Source organism: Mustela lutreola, chromosome 10 (genome assembly GCF_030435805.1).
Source record: "Mustela lutreola isolate mMusLut2 chromosome 10, mMusLut2.pri, whole genome shotgun sequence".
NCBI classification, from domain to species: Eukaryota; Metazoa; Chordata; class Mammalia; order Carnivora; family Mustelidae; genus Mustela; species Mustela lutreola.
In genome coordinates, this window is record NC_081299.1 from 37,888,298 (window position 1) to 37,912,545 (window position 24,248).

The following is a 24,248-nucleotide window of genomic DNA, read 5'->3' on the forward strand; positions in this document are numbered from 1 at the left end:
GTAATACACTGGGGTTAAAGACATATGCTTGTTTGCAGGGCAAAGCCCCACCCAACATGGATCTCTATCTTTACATCAAAAACACTTCATATCATCTAAATCAATATAAGGTTCAAGTAAGTCTTTTTGATACCCACAGACCTAATACAGAAAAAGCAAAAACTCTCAGCCTCTGTACAGCACATGTATATTTTATTATTTCCAGGTATATTCTTATTCTGAAAAATGTTTTTAAAAATTGTTTTAAAATAAGGGACGCCTGGGTGGCTCAGTTGGTTAAGCGGCTGTCTTTGGCTCAGGTCATGATCCCAGCATCCTGGGATCGAGTCCCACATTGGGCTCCTTGCTCGGCGGGGAGCCTGCTTCTCCCTCTGCCTCTGCTGCCACTCTGCCTGCCTGTGCTTGCTCGCTCTCTCTCTCTCTGGCAAATAAATAAATAAAATCTTAAAAAAATTTGTTTTAAATTATCAACTCAAGATTTTTAAAATTCTTAGTATACTCTTTTTAACTTTTACCTGACCCAAGATTAAGAAGCATAATTCTAAAATGTCCTAGAATCAGGAATTAAAAGTTAAAGACTTACATTCAAGCTGTGCAACCACATCTCCAGGGTCAACTGCTTCAGGGAACACCTACAGAGGGAGAGCAGGGAGGGAGGCAAGGTGGAGAGGAGGAAGTGAGAGGAATATACACATAAAAAAACAACACTCTGTGTTTTCCCTCTCATTCCCCAAATATTCCTTTCCCAACCAAAGAAACTTTTTTTTTTTAAGATTTTATTTATTTATTTGACAGAGAGAGAAATCACAAGTAGACGGAGAGGCAGGCAGAGAGAGAGAGAGGGAAGCAGGCTCCCTGCTTAGCAGAGAGCCCGATGCGGGACTCGATCCCAGGACCCTGAGATCATGACCTGAGCCGAAGGCAGCGGCTTAACCCACTGAGCCACCCAGGTGCCCCCCAAAGAAACTTTTGACATTATTGAAGACTGTCACTTCATCTCTGCTTCCCATGATCACTATGGAGGATTTGACAATTACATATTATGGCTAGCCGACGTGCCCTCTCTAACTTCATCCGTGCTTGATCTTCACCTCCAGTTCCTCCCCTGCTTGTTTCCGTGGTCATACTGGCCTTCTTCATGCTCCTGCAACTCATCAAACTTACTGCCAACAAGATGCCTCTATATTTGCTATTCCTCTGCTTTGAATACTTTTCCCCTAGACCTCTGAATAACTGATAACTGTCTCATAATTCAGGTTCAGCTTAAATGTTACTGCCTTCTCTATCCTTTAAATTAGATAATCCCCCTAATCACTCAGCCCCTCCCTGTCCCCCTGCCTTCCCTTTACTTTTTTTTTTTTTAAACAGTGGGGAAGAGAATTTTTTTTAAAAGATTTTATTTATTTATTTATTTGTCAGATAGAGATCACAAGTAGGCATAGAGGCAGGCAGAGAGAGAGAGGAGGAAGCAGGCTCCCTGCTGAGCAGAGAGCCCGATGCGGATTCGACCCTGAGATCATGACCTGAGCCGAAGGCAGCGGCTTAACCACTGAGCCACCCGGGTGCCCCCCTTTACTTCTTTCATGACACTTACCACTATCTAAAATTGCATTATTCCTGTGTTTACTTGATTATTTTCTGTTTCTCATATTACAATGAAAGCTCTGAGAGAGGAGGCTGTTTGTCTTGTTTACCCAGTACCTATAGAACAGTGCATGAAGCAGAGGGAGACATGGGTAACTCCTTGCCGAAGAAAAGGAAAAGGAAGGAAGGAAGGAAGGAAGGAAGGAAAGAAGGAAATAAAAAAGTGAGGAATATGATTAGTAATAACCAGAAGCAGCAGTTTCAGGGAAAAATAGAAAAGAAACTCATAGAATGAAGTACCACAAGATAGCCATTGTAAATTGTAAATACCTATTCACATTTACCATTGTAAATACCTATTAATGTCTCCTCTCCCTTTTTTATAAAAATTATTTAATACTCAGGTGCTCTATTTTAAATAAAGCCCACTAACACAATTTTAGAAATAAACTGATCCATCCTGAAAAAAGAGGCAACTGATTCAATGCATAAATAATGAATATTTATTTTCAGATTTAAATTACAAATCTCCTTTTGAATAAACAAAAGTATATAGTCAGCAACAATAATTTGTGTTCTGGGTTTTCATTAAAAATTCGGAAGTACTCTGATTATGTGTAAATATTTGATCTGATATTTGAACTCACCTTTTCAAACACCATTCTGGCATTGAAGACCAGTGGAAAATTGGCTGGGACACATTGTGTCTTTTTGTATTGGCCAAACACACAGATGCTAAGATAGATGTCCTCCTTGTCTTTCAGCACCACTCCTGGACAAGTTACCTGAATGAAATTAGATAGAGAGATGTAACTGCTTTACGAATCCCCTGAACTATCCTACTAAAATAATTTACAAGGCATTACATAAAACCACTAGTCTGCTAAGCTAATAAAATTAAGCTCAAATAAAAAAAGGAGAGAGAGATCCTCATGTTTGCAGAGTTAAATGAAATGCCTTTATAATCCATCCCTCTGAGAAATCTATGATTTTCCATTTGGTTCTTTGTGCCACATTTGAAGTTCTGTGTACTGGCTCTTGGGACAGACACTAACAGTTTTAAACAGTCAGCCTTAGGCACCCACTTTATGCTGAATGCTGACATAAACTTACTCAGCATCATTTAATCACAAAGGATTAAGACTCAGCAGAAACACAGCACTATCCTAGAGGACACACAAAAACTAGCAATAAAAAGCACAAATCTGACCTGTACCATTCTAAATAGCAGCCCATATACACCCTCATCAAAAGCAATATGACAAAGTTTCAAAGCCAGTGGATTATAGGTTTCTAGCCCAATGAAAATTTTTAAATATGAAATTGCACTTAATTAGCCTCATCATTGACAGAAAGTATAGGCACAAAATATAAGGTTTCTAAAAACTACATGGCACAGTCTCCCCAGTCCCTGCCATATTTCATTGGCAGTGATCAACCACACACTTAGTAGGATATTAAAGGCTCTCTAAGATTCGAATCCAACTTACCCACATAGTAATATTTCTCAATGGCTCCCCAATAATACAAAGTATTTTTTATTATCCTCTGAATACACACATTACATTCTCCCATTATCTGGATGATTATTCAACACTCCATTCCATCTCCTCCTCCTCATTTACACTCACTACTTCCCAAGGCTTACATCAATCAATCAATCAACTGCATCTCCTACACAAAACTTCTCTTGACTCACCAGCTATCATTATTCATTTCCATCTAATCCAAACATATACCACGAATCTACTATACTCAAGTAAATACATTTTAGATTCTCATAACATTTTGTAGTTCTCTTAAGGCCCAGTTATTGTCTCCACACATTTTAATTTAGTGGATACATCTCACCTTTTTAAATTAATTGCTGAGGACAGAAACTTTATTTTCCTCATCAATATATCCAAAACCATAGACTTTGGTATTTAGGAGAAGCTTAGAGATTATCAAGTACAGCTTCATATTTTTTATATATGATAACAACAGAGCCCCCCAAAAGTATAGATGATACACTTATTTAAAATGACACAGTAAATGAATGAATACAAAACATTCAAAAGTGCTTAGAAAAGTGCCTAACAGAGCATTCAACTAATACTAGCTATAGCTATTGTTAGACTGAAAATCATTATCATTTGTCATCTCAACACATTCCTGAACTGAATAAATTACTAAGACTTCATGTCTCTTTGTACATAGCAGCTAAGATTATTTTCTGTGCCAGATATTTTGACTCCATCTCCCTCTTATTGTTTTCCACTTCTGTCCTAATATATTCCCCCACTGATCATTAAAATCTATTAAAATCCATGTCCTCAGCAAATTTCATGTTCCCCATCACCTTCATTTCTTACTATGCCTCATTAAAATCAAATCTGTTAGAATCCCTCTAACTCCACAGTACTCAATGTGGTATCTCAAAGCCACTTATGCCTATAGTTGTGGCTAGTCCAAAATTTAGATAAATACTGAGTGTAAAATAAAAGATTTTAAAGATTTTGAAGACTTGTATTCAAAAAGATTTTGAAGACTCATTATAAAATCAGCATAAAATATCTCATTAATAACTAAGGCCTTGAATATATTAATCTAAATAAAATTATTATTAAAACTAATTTATCTACTTCTTTTAACTTTTAAAAATGTAGCTGGTAAAAAATTTAAAATTACATCCTTAGTTCAAATTTGTCACTTATATTCTATTTCTATGAAGTAGCACAGCTGCTCTAATTACCCTACTAGAAACTACTGACTCTCTTTCCAATGTGTAATATATGCAAGAAAGCATGAGTTTTTCTCATCCACAATTCTACAAATTCTGCCATGCTTTAATAGAACTCTGAGCACCTTTCCAAAAAGAAATCAGGGAAGGAGGATGGGTAAAGAAAATCAGATGGGACAAATAGAAAATAAAACAACCACATGTATAATTACATGAATACAAATATTCTAAGCATTCTAATTAAATAGAAATTGTTCAGATTAGATAAAAAGGCAAGACATAATATGTGGTCTTCAAAGAAAATTCCTTTAAAGATAAAGACAGACATAGAAAAGGTACTTTCACTCTGGAAAACAGCACAGAGGTTCTGTGCTACCCTATGACCCAGCAATTGCACTACTGAGTATTTACCCTAAAGATACAAACGTAGTGATCCGAAGGGACACGTGCACCCGAATGTTTATAGCAGCAATGTCCACAATTGCCAAACGATGAAAAGAACCTAATGTCCATCAAGAGATGAATGGATAAAGAAGATGTGGTATATATATATACAATGGAATACTATGCAGCCATCAAAAGAAATGAAATCTTGCCATTTGTGACAACATGGATAGAACTGGAGGGTATTATGCTTAGCAAAATAAGTCAATCAGAGAAAGACAACTATCATATGATCTCCCTGATATGAGGAAGTGGAGATGCAATGTGGAGGATTTCGGGGTTGAAAAAGAATAAATGAAACAAGATGGGATAGGGAGGGAGACAAACCATAGGAGACTCTTAATCTCACAAAACAAACTGAAAGTTGCTGGGGGGAGGAGGGTCGGGAGAGAGGGTGGTGGGGTTATATACATTGTGGGGGGTGTGCTGTGGTGAGTGCTGTGAAGTGTGTAAACCTGGCAATTCATAGACCTGTACCCCTGGGGATAAAAATACATCATATGTTTATTAAAAAATTTAAAAAGTATTTAAAAAAATGAAACAGTACTTTCAGAATGGTAGATCAAATGCCTCTAAAAATCAGCCCCTCTATAAAAGCAAAAGGGAATACTACCAACAACTGTCAAAATGAACATTTTACAGCTCTAAAAACTAACCAGAGATGTGCAACAATCTGAAGAGCATTTATTGGAGAAAAATAGCTGAACTTTGGTTAAAACAGTGATATTGTGGTATGTTAATGTATTCTACTCCCAATCTCCTCTACTCAGGTCTTCTGAAGCCTTGAAAACCAAAATCCTTAGAATTATAGTAGCCATGAAAACCAGCAGTCCCACAGACACTGGAGGAGAACAGGTTTAATGCTACCCAAAAGCTCCATCCCTAGGAAACTGTCATTATTTGATCTGTCTGACAGTACCCTGGAAGCCCTCATTCACAGGGATTCTATTTGACTTGAACTGGAGTTCACTCATATAAAGAGCCTTTCTCCTCAGGGCAATTGTCAAATACAATCAGTAGCAATTGTTTAACACCACAGATGCCTGAGGCAGTGATCACAAGAGAGACAAAACATAACCTGATCAAAATGCTTAAAAGGTAAAGCTGGAAAATCATGTATATAGGCGTGTGAGGGCTGGGTAGGGTACTGTCTTTGAGAAGTAAAATATATTCTTGGCAATTTAGAAGATCATGCACATGTTCAGGGCTGTGCATGTGCCCAGAAATGACCTGATGAAACCCTAATCTCTCACCTCTCACTGACCTTGAGGCTTTGGGATAGTTGGAAATGAAGGCAAAGCCAGAGTTGTAAACTCCCTGTAGGGCTCAGAAAACATGCCCAACAAGCACACAGAGATCATTAGCAAAGACTGGGAGACTTACTGGTTGAAGACATTTAAAGGATATATAAATCCAGTCATTAGCAAGTCATTAAGTTAACCAAGAAGAGACTCTGGTGGTCTGACAAAGAATACAGACTTTAACTCAGGAGAGTAACTAAACAAAAAAAAAAAGCAATAGCAAACAATGAACCCTGAGAAATAGGGGGGAGTTTGATTTACAGAGTTTCATGTTATATTATTTAAAATGTTCAATTTTCCACAAAAAAATATTATATACAAAGAAACAAGAGTATGATCCACACAGGGGAGAAGCAGTCAATAGAAACTACCTCTGAGGAAGCCCAGAAGTTGGCTTTACTAAACAGAGACTTTAAATCACCTATTATAAATATGTACAAAGACTTTAAATCACCTATTATAAATATGTACAAAGAACTAAAGGAAACCTTGCCTAAATATCTAAAATAAAGTATGGGAACAATGTCTCATCAAAGAAGGAATATCAATAAGCAGAAATCATTTTTTAAAAGAACCAAATAGAAATTCGAGTTGAAAAGTACATGACAGAAATGAAAAAAAAAAAAAATTCACTAGAGAAGCTAGCAGAAGAAAGAATAAGTGAACCTGAAAATATATCAACTGAGATTATCATCCTAAAGAACAGGAAGAAAAAATAAAGAAAAATGAATAGATTCTCAGAGATCTGTGGGATACCATTAAGTGCAACAACATAGATGTAATAGGAGCCCCAGAATAAGAGGAGAAATGGCCAGAAAGAATATTCAAAGAAATAATGGACAAAATCTTCCATAATTTAAAGAATTGCAATATACACACCCAACAACCTTAAAGAAACCACATCCATCATAATCAAACTTTCAAAAGACAAAGATGAAGAGAGAATCTTTAATGCCATACAAGAGGAAGTGATTCAGCAAGTACAAAAAATTCCTCAATAGGTTTAACAGCTGATTTTGCTTCAGAAACATGAAGCTAGAAGGAAGTGGGATGACTTATTCAAAGTGCTAAAAGAATTTCATAATATTTGCATATTGTACTTCAACTTTTTCAAATAAGAATTCAATTTCAACAAAAAATTCTCTTCAAAAAGGAAGGAAAATTAAGATATTCTTGGATGAACAGTACAGATCATTAGCACAACTTCCCTACAAGATATATTAAAGAGAATCCTTCAGTTGAAATGTAAGAACACTAGACAACTCCCAACCACATGAAAAAAAAGAAAAAAAAACACAAATAAATATAACAACAGTATAATTTTTTTCTCTTATTTCTCCATCCTTATCAAATAAAATTACATAAAGCAGCAATTATCAAACTGTGTTGATGAGGCTTATGTGTATAAAGATGTATTTGCATGAAAATAAAATCATTAAGAAGAGAGGGAATGGAAGTAAATAGAAGCAAAAGTTTTGTGTGCTATTCAAATTAAATTTGGTATTAATCTATACTAGATTGTTATAAACTAAGATGTTAACTGTGAACCCCAGGACGACCACCACTAAGAAAATAACTAAAAAATATAATAATAGAAACAAAGGCATTAAATGGTACACTAGAAAACAGTTAACACAAAAGGCACTAATGCAGAAACAAAGAAACAAAAAAAGACATCACATGCAGAAAATAAATAGAAAAATGAAAGAGGCAAATTCTACCTTGTCTGTGATTACATGAAAGGTAAACTGACCAACTACTCCAAGCAAAGGCAGAGCTTCATAAAATGGATAAAAACTATAATCCCACTATATGTTGTCTATAAGAGACACACTTCAGCTCCAAAGACACAAATGGGTTGACAGTAAAAGCATGGAAAAAATTAACTATGCAAGCAGTAACCAAAAAAGAGCTGCAGTAGTTATACTCATATCAGACAAAATAGACATTAAAACAAAAATTGACTAGAAACAAAGGACATTTTATAATGACACAACAATTAAAAACACATATGACATACATTTTAAGAAAATATATGTGCACTTAACAGAGTTCCAGAACCCATGAAGCAAAAAAAGATAGCTATTTCTTCAAGGAAGATAAGTAAATGACCAATAAATTCATGAAAATGTTCAAAATCACTAGTCATTAGGGAAATATAAATCAAAACCATAATGAGATACCTCTTCACATCCACTAGGATCTTAGGATAATTAAGAAGATGGACAAAAACAAGTGTTTGGGAGTATCCCAAAAAATGGGAACCCTCACACTTTGCTACTGGAAACATATTAATGGCATAGTCACTGTAGAAAAAAGTTTGGCAGTTCATCAAAAAAACTAAATAGTTACTGTAAGATTCAGCAATTCCTAGGTATATACCTGAGAATGCTGAAAACATACAGCAACCCCAAAATTCATACAAGAGTATTATACATACAAGCAAGAGTATTAATACATACAAGCAGCATTATTCGTAATAGCCAAAAAGCAGATACAATCCAAATGTCCACCAACTGAAGAATGGATTAGCAAAATGTGGTATATCCATACAATGGAATATTATCTGACCATAAAAAAAAATAAAGTACCAACAGATGCTACATGAATAAATCTTATAAACATGCTAAGTGAAAGAAGCCAGACCACAAAAGGCCACATATTATATGATTTCATTTATATAAATGTCCAGAATAAGCAAATCCATAGACCTAGAAATCCAATTAGTGGTAGCCAGGGTCTCGGGAAGAGGGAAGAGGAAAGGCAGCTAACAGGTATGGGATTTCTTTTCTTTTTCTTTTTCTTTTTTTTTTTAATATTTTTTATTTATTTATTTGACAGACAGAGATCACAAGTAGGCACAGAGGCAGAGAGAGAGGAGGAAGCAGGCTCTCTGCTAAGCAGAGAGCCTGATACAGGGCTCAATCCCAGGACTCTGGGGATCATGACCTGAGCAGAAGGCAGAGGCTTTAACCCACTGAGCCACCCAGGCACCCCTGGTATTGGATTTCTTTATAGGGTGATGAAAATGCTCTGGAATCAGTGGTGATTGTTTCACAACTTCATGAATATATAAAAATTAACTGAACTGTACACTTTAAATGGGTATATTTTATATATGTGAATTATATCTTAATTTTTTTAAAATTAAAGATTCAGGATAAAAGCAAAATGATAGAGGGTGTATCATATGAATATATGAATATCGTAAGAAAGCTAGGGGACTGTCTTAATCTGATACAGAGTAGACTTCAGAAAGTGAAAGATTACCCAAGTTAAAGTGAAGCCTTTCATATTGATTAAAAATTTGATTTGTCAAATTTCAAGTTTCAAATTTCAAAAATCAAGAAGATATAAGAAAATTAAATGTATAACCAATTAATAAGATACTATCAAAGTACATGAAAACAAACTGAATTTCATTACTTTCCTCTTAGTAACTGATAAAATAAGCAATCAAAAAATCACTAAGAGTATGGAAAATGTGAACAACAACATTCAAATAATTTGACCTAATTGACATTTATGTAATACTCCATCCAACAGCAGAAGGATATACTTTTTTTTCTAAGTGCACAGGAAAACATTTATCAAGAAAGATGATACTGTGAGCCATAGAACTCTCAACAAACATAAAAGGACTGAAATCATGCAGACTATATTCTCTAGCCCCATTAAATTAAATAGAAATAAATAACAGGAAAATACCTGAAAAAACCCTAAATATTTGGAAATTAAACACTGTATTCCTAAATCACGCATATGAGTCAGAGAAAAAATACAAAACAAATTTAAAAATATCTTGGACTGCAGGAAAATGAAAAGACAATATATAGAAATGTGTTAGATATAATTAAATCACTTCTAAAAGGTGTATTATAGCATTAAATCTTAGAAATTCCCTTTAATTCTTTCTCTGCAGAAAAGGCATTTGACACATGTGAGCTCCATTCATGATAAAAGCTCTAACAAACAGAGGACTGCAGAAAATTCTTCAACTGATAAAGAATATCTATGAAAAAGCCTGAATTTGATATCATACATAGTGCTGAAAGACTGGATGCTTCCCCAATATCAGCCAAAAAGGTCAGTATGTCCATGCTCAACACTTGTATTCAACAATGTACTATTATAAAGGTCCTGGCCAGTACAAAGGACAAGAAAAGGGAATATATACAGATTGAAAAGAAATAAAACTGAATATTTGTAGATAATCTAATTGTAGTCTACACTGTACAAAAATGCTACTAGAAATAAGGAAAGGGTCTGATGTCACAGGATATAAATTCAATATGCAAAAAATCAATGCTATTTCTCTATACCAGCAATAACACTTATAAAATGAAAAAAATTTTAAATACCATTTACAATAGCATTAAAACCTGAAGTATGTAGTACTTACAAATACATTTAAACAGATTACGTGTGAGTCATGTCTACTGAAAACAATAAACACTTCTGAAAGAAACTGAAGGTCCAGATAGATGTAAAAATACACCAGGTTCATGGACTGAAAGACTCAATATTGTTAAAATATCAATTCTCCCAAAACTGGTCTATAATTTCAGTGCAATTCCAAGAGCTAAAAAAGCCCAATGGAGTTGACAATCCAGAGATAATTTCAGTTCAAATGAAAATTAATTTATACAATCTGAAAACAATTTTTAAATAAGTAGTTAGGATTTTTCATCTGGGGGAGGGGAGGAATTAAAAAAAAAAAAACCCCAAACTATAAAATTAAAACAGAGAAGGAAAATACTTGGCAGTCATTTAAAAAGAGAGACTAGGGACAGCTGGCTATCTCAGTCAGTAGAGCATGACTCTACTGATCTCAGGGTGTGAGTTCAAGCCCTACATTGGGGGTAAAGTTTACTTTAAAAAAATTACAAATTAAAAATTGATAAATTAATAAATATGAAGACAGACTATATGAGAATCCTTGAATATGTAGTCAGTGAAATTAAAAATCTCAATATAGGAGTTTGGGGTTTTGTTTTTTTTTAAGATTTTATTTATTTTTTTTATTTTTTTTTTTTTTAAATTTATTTGACAGAGATCACAAGTAGGCAGAGAGGCAGGCAGAGAGAGAGGAAGGAAAGCAGGCTCCCTGCTGAGCAGAGAGCCGGATGTGGGACTTGATCCCAGGACCCTGAGATCATGACCTGAGCCGAAGGCAGCGGCTTAACCCACTGAGCCACCCAGGCGCCCCGAGATTTTATTTATTTATTTGAGAAAGAGAAAGCAGGAGACAAAGTGAGCAGTGGGGGACGAGCAGAGGAAGAGGAAGAAGTAGGCTCCACACTGAGCAGGGAGTCCAATGTGGGGCTCCATCCCAGGACCCTGGAATCATGACCTGGGCCAAAAGCAGATTCTTAACCAACTGAGCCACGTAAGTGTCCCTGGGTTTTTTGTTTGTTTGTTTGTTTGTTTGTTTTTGAGAAAGAGAGAGAGAGAGCATGTGCACACACAGGAGCAGGGGCGAGGGGCTGTGAGAGAGAGAATCTCAAGCAGATTCTATACTCAGTGCAGAGTCTTATGCAAGGCTTGATCTCATGACCCTGAGATCATGACCAGAGCTGAAATCAAGAGTTGGGACTCTTAACCAATTGAGTCACCCAGATACCCCTCAATACAGGAGATTTTTAAAATTTAACTTAATAATTTAATAATATAATCCTGAAGAATTTCCTAGAACAAGATATAAAAGTAAAAATTACAACAAAAAAAGCACTTAAGAAATGTGGAGAATAGATAAAAGTTCCAATATATGTCTAATAGTGTCAGAGGAAAAAAGAAAACAGGAGGGGAAAAAATGAAATTCAAAGACATAATAGCTAAGAATTTACCTAGAACTGAAGAAACCTACAATTTCCAAAGGGAAAGTACACACCCAGTACAAAGCAGAGTAAGTAGAAATGAATCCAGTTCTACAGATCACAGTGCACTAGATTACATCAAGAATAAAGTGAAATACATAAACACAGTGAAAATTTTAATATATCTCCATTACAACCTAGTAGATCAGGCAGACAAAAAGATTAATATGGAATTAAAGATATTTTGGAGAAAATAAACTCCATTTGATAATGGTTGTAGAGACCTACATCCAAAAAATGAAGTTATATGTAATTTTCAAGTAAATAGAGAACATTCACAATAATTGGATAAGTATTAGGACACAAGAGAAATCTCAATGGAAATAGTATCATGCAGATGTCATTCAATACCCCCATGCAATTAAATTAAAACACCACAATAAAAGATAGTATGTTTGTATATGTGTAGGTAACTATAGTATGGGACAGGGGAGTATATACACATATATAAATCCTATGCATCTTGAAAATGAAACTAAATCCTAAATAGTTCATAAGCTAAAGTAGAAATCACAATAAAAATGATAAAAATATTTAGAACCAAATAATTTTAAAACAATATTATCAATCCTTTTGGGATGTCAGTTAAGCATCACTTGGAAGCAAATCAAGTGCCCTAAAGACAGACAGTAATATAAGAAAAATATTAAGAAATGAAAAAATAATGAATACTGTTTTTCTGAAAATAAATAAATAAATTGAAAAAATTAAAATTAAAAAAAGAAATGCAGAGAAATGATAAAACAAAATTCAGATTAGTGAGTAGTCAAAGGGCAGAAGGGAGAAAGGATTCTATTAGAGAGATACACAGGAGGCTTCACCTTCATCCAAAATGTTTTACTTCCTAAGCTGATAGGTAGGCACATGGGTGTTCATTATGTTGCTCTTTATAATTTTTGTATGTCTAAAATATCTTAAAATAAATGTTTTAAGAATAAAAAAAACAAGGGACCCTGGGTAGCTCAGTGGGTTAAGTGTCTGCCTTCAGCTCAGGTCATGATCCCAGAGTCGAGTCCTGAGCCTGGCTCCTTGCTCAGCAGTGAGCCTACTTCTGTCTCCTGCTTCCCATGCTTGCATGCTCTCTTTCTTTCTCTCTGACAGTTAAATAAAATCCTTAACCAAAAAAAGGCAAAAAAAAAAAAACACCGAAATCTTAATGAAACAAGTATGACTCAGATAGCAAAACCTTATGTATGAACACAAACGAAAGATCATAAATTAAAAAAAAGCCAATCCAAATACATAAAAAATAATGCATTCTAACAAAAAGAATTTACCATAGGAATATAAAGAGTGCAACATCGCAAAATGTGTCCTTTCAAAGACTATGGGAACAATATTACATAATAAAAGCATTCAGTATAATTCAATGCCTCAGGATGTTTCCAAAATGAAGAATAGAAGGGAACTTTCTTAATTCAGTAAGTGAAAATCTTAGAGCCAATATTACATTAGGCTGAATTATATGAAATTGTCACGGTTTTTTTTTTTTAAGTCAAAAAATAATCCACTGTCAGCAAATTCGTTAAGATTCAATATAATGCTGGTAAAACCTCAGAAGCACAACTTAAAATAAAAATAAAGAGACAAGTATATCTACTATTATTCCTACTGTTTAACTTTATACCAGAAATTCTACTCAAGGACATACAATAAAACAAAACAAAACAAAAAAACATTGATCAGGAAAAGTCAAACCTATTCCTACTGTTTAACTTTACACCAGAAATTCTACTCAAGGACATACAATAAAGGAAAGAAAACAAAACAAAACAAAACATTGATCAGGAAAAGTCAAACCGTCTTTATCCATAAACAACATAATTTTCCACATAGAAAATCCAAATAATGACTGGAACTAATGTGAGATTTCAGCAATGTGCTGAATTTAAAATGTGTGAAAAGACATATAAGAATATTCATGGAGGGGGGACGGCGCCTGGGTGGCTCAGTTGATTAAGCATCTGCCTTTGACTCAGGTCATGATGCCAGAGTCCTGGGATTGAGGCCCACGTCTGGCTCCCTGCTCAGCCGGGAGCCTGCTTCTTCCTTTCCTTCTGCCTGCTGCTCCCCCTGCTTGTGCTCTCCCTCTCTCTGCAAAATAAATAAAATCTTAAAAAAAAAAAAAAGAATATTCATAGGAATACAATTTTTAATATCCCCAAACTGGGAAAATGTCCATCAACAGTAGAATGGATACAAAGGAATTGAATAGGCAGTTTTCCAGGAATGGCATAAAGATGGCTACCAGGTACGTGAAAATATAGTCAACATACTGTCATCAGAGAAATGCAAATCAAAACCGCAGTGAGGTATCACCTCACAAATTTTATAATGGCTATTATCAAAAAGACAAGAAATCCTAAGTGTTGGCAAGGGTGTGGAGGAAAGGGAACCCTACTGCACTACTGATGGTAATGTAAACTGAGTCCAGCAACTGTGGAAAACAGTATGGAAGCTCCTCAAAAAATTAGAACTTGAACTACCATATGATCCAGCAATCCCACTGCTGGGTATATAGCCAAAGGAATTTTAAAAAGGATCTCATAGAGATGTCTGTACTCTGATGTTCATTGAAGTATTACGATAGCCAAGATATGGAAAACGACCTAAGTGCCCAACTGTCCCTGAATGCATAAAGATGTGAGAAGATGTGAGATTATACATATATAATCTATAGCCATGAGGAAGCAGGAAATCCTTCTTTGATTTGAGACAAACTGGATGGGCCTCGAATGCATTATGCTATGCGAATGAAGCCAGAGAAAGTCAAATATTGTATGACACCACATATATACTGAATCTAAGAAAGATAAACTCAGAGAAGCAGAGTAGAGTGGTGGTTACCAGGGGTTGGGAGACATAGGGAAAATGGGGAGATAATTATTAGTCAAAGGATACAATCTTCTAGTTGTAAGACTGACAAGTCTGGGGGTCTGATGTACAACATGGTAATTATAGCGAGTACAGTCTTATATACTTGATATTGCCAAGAGAATAGATCTTAAACGTCCTCACCACAAAAACTAAATGATAACTATGTGACAGGATGAAAGTAGTAGCTAATTAGCTAATCCTATAGCAGTGATCATTCTGCAATTTATAAATGTATCAAACACATCTTTTTTTTTTTTTTTTAAGATTTTATTTATTTGTTTGTCAGAGAGAGAGAGAGTCCGCGCACAAGCAGGGGCAGTGAAGGCAGAGCGAGAAGCAGGCTTCCCGCTGAGCAAGGAGGCTGACACAGAACTCCATCCCAGAATCCTGGGATCACGACCTGAGCCGAAGGCAGATACTTAAGTGACTGAGTCACACAGGTGTCCCTACAACAGTAGGGACAAATAAACTTGTTGTACACCTCAAATTTATACAATATTATGCGTCAATTATAGCTCAATAAAGCTAGGGAGAAAAAAACAACAGAATGATTAAGAACTATTGTTTTACAAGATGACAGGGCTGAATTCTCACTAAAAACTAGACATTAAAAAGTTCATACTGTGGAGAAAAAGATTTCAAGAATTCAAATTATATTGTGATAGAAGTCCTGATAGCTGTTACCTTTGGGAGAGGAGGGCACAAAAGGAGTGGCTGGGAGGGATGGAGCACAAGAGTGCAATGTGGGGTGCTGATATTCTAATTATTGATCCAGGTGGTGATTACACACTTCAGATTTGTGAGTATACCTGCTGCATATAGAGTTCTATAAAGAGTTAACTTAAATCAGTAGCATTGATTTGTTCCCCAGTGAGAAAGAAAAGAAAGAAAAATGTATTTGCGAAAACAGCAAAAACAAAGTGAAAAAATAAAGTTCAACTAGATCGTTGAAATTTATATTACATATAACTGATAGGTTAGTAGCTAAGAAATAGTTCAACAAGAAGAAAAACAAAAACAAACAAACAAACAAACAAAAAACACTAGAATTCCTAAAGGCAAAGAATATAAACTGGCTATTCACAGAAAATGAAACCTCTTGGATTAGACTAAAGTTATGTAGCCACAAACCAAGAAATGCCCGGAGCCATCAGAAACTGAAAGAACAAGGAAGAATCCCAATCCCACCCCGCCCACCCCTCTACTCCGTACCCCTCAGCTCCCAGCCCTTCATCCCCTACCCACCTCCAGAGCTTTCTGGAGTGTTGCCCTGCCGAACTTGTATTTCGGACTTATGCCCTCCAGAAGTACGAGGAAATAAATTTCTGTTGTCTTTTTTTTTTTTTTTTTTTTTTTTTAAAGATTCCATCCATCTATTCGACAGAGAGAAATCACAAGTAGGCAGAGAGGCAGGCAGAGAGAGAGGAAGGGAAGCAGGCCCCCTGCTGAGCAGAGAACCTGATGCGGGACTCGATCCCAGGACCCTGGAATCATGACCTGAGCCGAAGGCAGCGGCCTAACCCACTGAGCCACCCAGGGGTCCCTAAATTTCTGTTGTCTTAAGACATCAAGTTTGTAGAAATTCGCTATAGTAGCCCTATGAAAGCAACACAACCACCTGAGCCTCAGTAGTTCCATTTCTAAATCTAGTGCCTGGAGCACTGGGTCTGTAGTCCCTCCTTTACAACAGATAGTTTGCAATTTACTATACATGTGACTAAAAACTAAACCAATGCCCTAAGTAAAAACAAAACAAAACAAAAAACCAGAAATAATTTATAATAAAAGATCTATTTTTATATGTAAATGCCATGGCAGGACTAAGCTAGAAGATACAGCATTTGAACCTATACACGGAATCTATGTAAAATGGACAGTTTCTAAACCAGAATGACAAGTGCCCATACTGGCAACTCGAATGCAAACAGTGCTGCCACTGGTGCCACAATTTTCCAAAAAAGTAAACTCTTAGCAGATTTTCAAACAAAGCAAAGTATACTCTTTCCTCAAATTACACTATAATTGTATTCCTAGAAAATCCAATGTATTTTATACCACCTTGCAAAAAAAAAAAAAAAAAAAAGACTTTGTGTTTATACATAAAACAGATTCTTAACCTCTAATAATTGTACGAAGGTTTTCACCTACACATTCAATAGGACATTCAAGTCGCAGAATACTAGACAACACCAGCAGGAGCCCTAAACACTAAGGTAAAAAAAGGTAGCCCAACAAATTTCACTGGCATTTAAAGGTCTATCAAAAAAGAATATAAATTAATCACTATTATAAAAATAAATAGTATTATATAGCAATAAGGAAATGGACTTGATCTGCAAGAATCAACACTGACAAATTTTGGTAACTGAACTGGAAAAAACAGGTACGGGATACATAGAGTAAAATACCACTTGCATAAAGTTTTAAAACAAATCAATAATACCAGTAGCACACAGACATGCACAAATATACAGGAAATGTACAAAACCAGAATGAAAATAATACACTCCAAATTCAAGACATTGATTGCCTCACCTCTAGGAAGGGAAGAAGAAAAATGGGTCAGGAAGGTGTGCAAAGGGAACTGTAGCACAATTGTGAGACAAATCACTCCAGGGAAAGCTGGAGAAGGATCACAAATATTCAAACGAGTAGGGATCAAAAAGGACCCAGATTTGTTTGCCCCAATGTTATCAATAATTTGATGAGGTAAAGAGGTGAAGGGAGTATACAGAAGAAAAACAAGGAATTATATATCTAAACTAACCTCAAACTGACACTATTCAGATAAGGCAAATTGGCTGGTTTCACCGCCCAGGCACTAGGCTTTATTATTCTCTTTCTGATTTTTTCTTCATTCTCCCAAATAATCTCAAGAAAAATGAACGACTTATTAACAAAAAGAAGAGAGAAGAAACAGCAAAAATACTTTTTCATATCTCAGATAAGATGTATCAACTATTAAAAACGTAAGTGATAGGAGATGTAATTCTTTTGCTGCTCTTGAAAAACAAGTAACTTGGCCTATTATATCTTTCTCCAAAGATTCATTGAGAAAAGTCACACCTTCTTCCTAGCAATATATTTTCTCTGGAGTCATAAGGCTCTGTGGAGCAACACAAAATGTTGTGTTATACACTAAAGCCTTTCATGTTTACTATGTTCTTGCTATATTACACAGTATTATACATGAGATTACTACCAATACAAGACCACAGCAAAACACAATCGTGGAGGGAGTGGGGGAGGAGGAGAATGGAGTGTCACTTTCTTTTTTTTCTTTTTAAGATTATTTATTTATTTATTTGACAGAGAGACTGATCACAAGTATGCAGAGAGGCAGGCAGAGAGAGAGTGAGGGAAGCGTGCTCTCTCTAGCAGAGAGCCCGATGCGGGACTCGATCCCAGGACCCTGGGATCATGACCTGAGCCGAAGGCAGAGGCTTTAACCCACTTAGCCAACCAGGTTCCCCTGGAGTGTCACTTTCAACAGGCACACAGAGACTAAACATCTAATTTCCAGTTAACAGGAATCAGGAACAAATTAAATGTTACCACAAAGGGAAAATTCAGGCAATAATATGACATGGGATATTCTATATCTGAGCGTGGTATCTTCAAAAGGCAATACACACAGAGTTGTACAAGAATGAATGTCCATAGTAGCTTTCCCTACAGCAGATGAGTATGGATGGGAAATAAGTTTGAGGAGACAGAGCTGGATGTGTGACCGCTCTGAGTATATCATTTTGTAGGTTTTTACTTTTATACCATGTAAACATAAAAAATTAAATTGAAAAGAAAACACTAAAATTTAAAAGAAGATGCTAAGAGTATCTATGGTCATATAATTCATCTATTCAATCAAGGCCAAATTAATCAAGCTTGCTTAACTTGTCTGGTTGCTAATGGGTCTTTTTTGCTCCTTCTCAGCATCAGAGCCATTTAACAGGCTTTCTGCTGGTCCGAAAACTTAGCTTCTTGTTGCAGAGCTGTCCCTAAAGAGTTGTGCAACCCTAAACAAATAACTAGCCATGCTAAGCCTCACCTGTGAAACGGAATTAAATTCAATGACAGCTAAGATTCTGAGAACTGTAAAATTCTGACTCAAGTGTTTGTTGAAAAGAGTTAAATAGCAATGTTTGCACCTACATAATTTCTTCAGCTTCAACGGACACAGAACTCCATTGTACTAAGTAAGTCACTTTCTGCAGTACAATCAACACTGAGGAAGAAAGGTACTGAAATCAAAAGTATTTCTGCAACTCTTTCTGGTAGTAATCAGTTACAACGAAGTACTTCCTCTGGAAGATTCTATTGGCAGTGCAGGGGAAGCAGCTGCACCACTGGGCTGCTAAGCCCCACTGGCTGACAGGGGAGGAAGCAGCGGTCAGTAACAAAGTCTGGTGAGGCAGGGCATGCCTGAGGAAGCGTTTGACTAACTGTTCCAGGTCAAGCCCTTTAGGAAGCTTCCTGTATTCGTTGGCTAAAGGAATCTTAACTTTACAAAGACGTTGCTAATCTTTGGCAGCTGTGGGATGAGCGCGGTACCTTGCTACAGAGCAGAGTAAAATCTCTGTGGCTTTAGAGATAAACCAAGAGTGCCAGAAACATTCTTCGCCTCCACCCTGCCTCACAATCTGTCCTACCCAGCCTTGCTTTCCTTAAGACCTAACAAAAGATCTAGAACAATCTTGTGACCTCCAGGGAGGTAACACGGACTGTGTTACAGCGGCCTCATTCTTTTTTTCTTTTCTTTTCTTTTTTTTTTTTTTTAAGATTTTATTTATTTATTTGACAGAGAGACACACAACTAGACAGAAAGAGAGGGGGAAGTAGGCTCCCCACTCAGCAGAGAGCCTGATGCGGGGCTCCATCCCAGCCAGGACCATCCCAGGAGATCATGACCCAAGCTGAAGGCAGAGGCTTAACCCACTGGGCCACCCAGGTGCGCCCAGCGGCCTCATTCTAATGCGAGGAAGGTCAGCCAGGAAAGCAGGGCATGGCCAAGGTGGGGTTAAGTGGAGAAAGAAGCCATGGGCAGGAAGAAGTAGGGAGAGCTTCTTGAGGCAGCACTCAGAGGTGTGGTGTTGGATACAGAAGTACCCTTGCACACACATACCTGCCCCAGTTTTGCTGGGAGATAAAGAGTTGAGAGATAAGAGGGCTTGGGAGAGGTGGAAGGAGAGAAAGGGGTTTGAATGGGGGAATTTTGGCTCCAAACTGCTGGCATGTCTAAAATGGGGGTATGGAGGGACACCTGGGTGGCTCAGTTGGTTAAGGGGCTGCCTTCCCAGCGTCCTGGGGTCAAGTCCCACATTGGGCTCCTTGCTTGGCAGGAAGCCTGCTTCTCCCTCTGCCTCTGCCCGCCACTCTGCCTGTGCTCTCTCGCACGCGCTCTCTCTCTGACAAATAAACAAAATCTTAAAAAAAAAAAAAAAAAAAAGAAAGAAATGGGGTTATGGAAAGGTTCTCTGGGGATTTCCTCTAGAAGAGAGAGGCTGGAGCTTTGTCTGAAGATGAGAATGAAAGGGGTCTGTAAAAAGTGAAGAGGAGGGAGTTTAAGAACAATTGGAAGGGTCTTCTGAAATGATTAAGAGGGATGCAAATTTCTCATGCCATGGAGAGGTCCAACCTCTCTCACTTAAGGAAGGGCATGGGGGCTCAAGACCTCAGCTGGATTTCCACAGCAGGTCTGGGGACAGGATCCTCTTGAACAAGTTTGGAAAGTGACTGTTACTGGTCCTCTCCAGCAAGTTCAGAGAATGAGCAGTTTCTCTGTAAAAGTTGGTGCCTTTCTTGGAGTGACAAGAAAGATAAGGGATTCAGGTACCTGAAATGGTTTCTGAGGGGCTGACCCCGGGGGAGATGACAAGGTGCTCTGTGCGATATTGACACAATTTGGTTGCTGGGTGTGAGGATTCCACATTGAAGACAGAGTAAAGAGTAAAGGCTCCTTCACCAATCAGAAGCTTGGAAATTTGTCTGAAAGAATCTGCCTGCAGTGATTTGGGAAGAAAAAGTCTCCCTTGACGACCGGAGAGAAACGGGACTCTTAAAGAACAGGAGCAGAGAAGAGGAATTTAAAGAGAAGCTCCTCCATCCCAATTCACTGCAAAGTTAGGGGCAGAAGAGGAGGGGCTTTCTGAAGTGGTCTGGAAATGATCTGAAGGAACCCAAGCTGGAAGCTGGGATAGAGCGAGGAGAGCAGAGGTGGGAGGGCAGGAAGGGGCGGCGGGGGGCCGGAGGGGGGGGGGCGGTGGGACAGCTCTGCGAGGCTGGAGTGGGAGGGCCTTCAGGATTTTGAAGTAGGAGGAGACAGAGGTGACGCGGGTCCACAAGGCTCCCGAGGGATGATTCGGAGGGTAAAGTTGGTTCGAGGTGACTCGGGGTTCAAAGAGGTGAATAAGGGAGGCGACCCCGAGAAAATGCCGGAGGCTCGCCGACACCCAGGCCGGGGGGGTGAGGGGTCGCGACCCGTACTCACAGAGCGGATCTCCAGCGCCAGGGCGCATTGCAGCGCTTTCACCTTCGGCATCCGCGCGGGGTAGGGCGGCGGGGAGGGACCCCGGCCGCGCGCCCGAGTGAGACGAGGAGACGCGGGGCGGGGCGGGGACGGGGAGGAGACGAGGTGGCGGCGGCGGTGGCAGCTCTGGCCCCCAGGCCGGGGCCCGCGGTCCAGCCTGGGTCCCGCCCGAGCAGCAGCTGTGCGCGGGGCGCGGACTCGTTGTCATGGCAGCCAGGAGGGGCGGGGCCGGAAGAGAGGCAGGGCGGGGAGGTGCGGGAGCCGCCACTCCTAGGCTAGAGGCCGGGGGCGGGGCTCGGCGAACGCCAGAGGCGGTGCCACGCGGGGAGGCGTGGCTTCCGAAGGAGCGGGGTGGGGCGGGGCAGTTCTTCTGTGACATCAAACCGTGGGCTCAAAGCCAAACAAAGGAGAGAATAGCTAGCTAACCATTTGCGTAGTGGGGCAGTGCCCAGGTGAGGGAGTTGGACTCAGGAGCTCTGAGTTCCAAGGTGGCGATGGCACCTTGGGTTAGTAGAGTCCTAGTGCAGCCTCAGTTTCCTCAACTGTAAAAGAATAGTAATTATTATTGATTATTTATTTGAATTTCACAGTAGTTTACAAAGCCAGCATGAGATGAAATGGAAGATTAGAGAAGAGGTTTGCCCAGAAGAAGGTAGAACCAGGACTGGAACTCAGGACCTTTCCTGTAAAATCTGTGGCCTCCCTGAGAACTGAGGTGTGAATCAGATCACGTTCTTCCTAGTCTCCTACTCTGTGGTTCTGTTAGTGTGTCCCCCTCTCCCTTCAAGCTTCCCCATTCACTGAGTATTCACATGTACTCAATGTACACTGCTTAAATTGACTGTCAATGCAGAGCCAACAATAAATCCATTTGGAAAGGGCTTGGGCCATAAACCATCAAAGATGACAAGAATCTAAGAGATTGTCCAATCCAGTCTTTTTAAAAATCATTTTTATTGTAAAATACATTATACATAGAAAAGTATAAAATATGATCATCTTAAACAATAAAACAAATAACTGTGCAACTAGTACACAGGTTAAGAAACAGAATATTACTAGCACCTTAGAAATGCCCCAACCATTGCTTGCCTTCCTTGCCCTGGGAGAAACCACTCTCCCACCCCCTGACTTTTGTTTTACTAATCCCCTTACTTTTCTAAATACTTTTGCTATTAATGTATGCGTCAAGGCAAAGGGAGAGAAAGAATCTTAAGCAGGCTCCAGCCCAGCATGGAGCCAGACATGGGGCTTGATCTCACAACCCAGAGATCATAACCTGAGCCAAAATCAAGAGTCAGATGCTTAACCAGCTGAGCCACCCAGACACCCCTTATGTGTACATTTCTGAACTAGATGTTTTTAATTTTGCTTCCTGTTGCTGATGTTATATAAATGAAATTATACCACTTGTATTTTTCTGTGACTTGCTTCTCTTACTACTACATTGTGGAATTCACCCAGTATCAATGCTGTGTAGCTGAAGTTTTTTATTTTTGGATAGTACTCCAGTATAGTGAATATTATTACTATTGATGGTCACTGGCCCTGTTTCCATTTTTAGCTATTACTAACAATGTTACGAACTTTCTAGTACATGTCTACTAGTGTGCGCATGCTCCAGTGGGAGATTAACAGGGTATTAGGTTTTGTACATGAGAAATTTTAATTGGTAATGCCATACCGTTTTCCAAAGTAGTTGAACCAATTATTGTTCCTGCTGGGAGTGCATAAGAGTTATTTTCCCACATCCTCGCCAACATTTGGTATTGTTTAGGTTTTTAATGTTTGTATATTTGAGTGTGTGTAGTCCAGGTATCTCATTGTGGATTTGTCTTGTGTCTCTTATTATTATTATTCTTGAGATTCAGCACCTTTTCCTGGTTTTATTAGTCTTGCCACTTTCTTTTTATGAACCGTCTACTAGTTCTCTTGCTATTTTTTTAGGTTGTTTTTCTCTTGCTTGCTTTCTGTCATGCTCCCTTGCTCTCTCTCTCTTACACTGATTTATAGGAGTTCTTTATATATCCTGACTACTAATCCTACATCTATTATATGTGTTAACAAATATCTTCCCCAATTCATGCTTAAGTTTTATAAATTTTCCATATGGTATATAATGAGCAGAATAGAAATTAAGTCATGGAGTATGAACAGTCTTCGTTTTACCAAAAAGTTCCAAGTTGCTGTCCAGAATGCCCTGCCAGTCTACACTCCCACCATCCAGTGAATTTTTTATTTCACTTAATGTATTATTCAGTTCTAAAATTTCCATGTGGTCTTTTTCTTTAGTTTTCACATGACTACTGATATTCCCCATTTGTTACTCTTAGGACCCTATTTTCCTTTACCTCTCAAAGATATCCTTTATTTCTTGAAAATATTTACAATAGTGCCTTAAAGCCTATATATGTTATACCCGACATCTGTGCCATGTCAAGTTCTGCTTCTACTAATTGAATGTTTTCATAACTATGCATTGCATTTTCCTGTTTCTTTGTATATCTAGTGATTTTTCTTATTGAACACTGGATATTTTGAATAATACGTTGTAAGAACCTGGATTCTATTCTTTCTCTGAAGAGTGTTGATTCTTATTTAAGCAGGCAGTTTAAGTATGGGGTGATTACCTTGCACTTATACAGACTTAGTTATATACTTCACTAGTGCAGATATGTGGAAAACCCAAGATGTTCTTAAAGCCCATCTAACTTAGTAGGACTCAAGTAGGACTCCAAGTAGGACTCCAAACTCTGTCTCTTCCAAACTCTGTCTACAACAGGCTTGGTTGTAGACTTTGTTCAGGCAGGTCTAGTGCAGGCCTAACTCTAGGATATTGTTCTTTCTGCTAGAGTGCAGACTTTCTGGTGTATCAGCTGGATTCCAGAAGTATTATACAAAGTATTAAAAAGATCTCT

At 37.9% G+C, this 24,248-nt stretch overlaps 1 protein-coding gene across 6 annotated transcripts in view; it reads right to left on the reverse strand.

The window, feature by feature from the left end:
* Positions 1–21,551, reverse strand: part of SPATA6 (spermatogenesis associated 6) — a 138,350-nt gene extending 116,799 nt beyond the window's left edge. For 5 of the 6 annotated variants that reach the window (XM_059136284.1, XM_059136283.1, XM_059136288.1 and 2 more), the window contains exons 1-3: positions 21,292–21,551; positions 2,232–2,369; positions 584–632 (exon numbers count right to left, since the gene is read on the reverse strand). In XM_059136284.1, the coding sequence (XP_058992267.1) occupies positions 584–632; positions 2,232–2,369; positions 21,292–21,342 (238 nt within the window). In that variant the 5' untranslated portion in view covers positions 21,343–21,551. Of the gene's footprint in view, positions 1–583; positions 633–2,231; positions 2,370–21,291 lie in introns of those variants that run through there. The other variant, XM_059136286.1, reaches the window with a different exon arrangement.
* Positions 21,552–24,248: the final 2,697 nt, after the last annotated feature.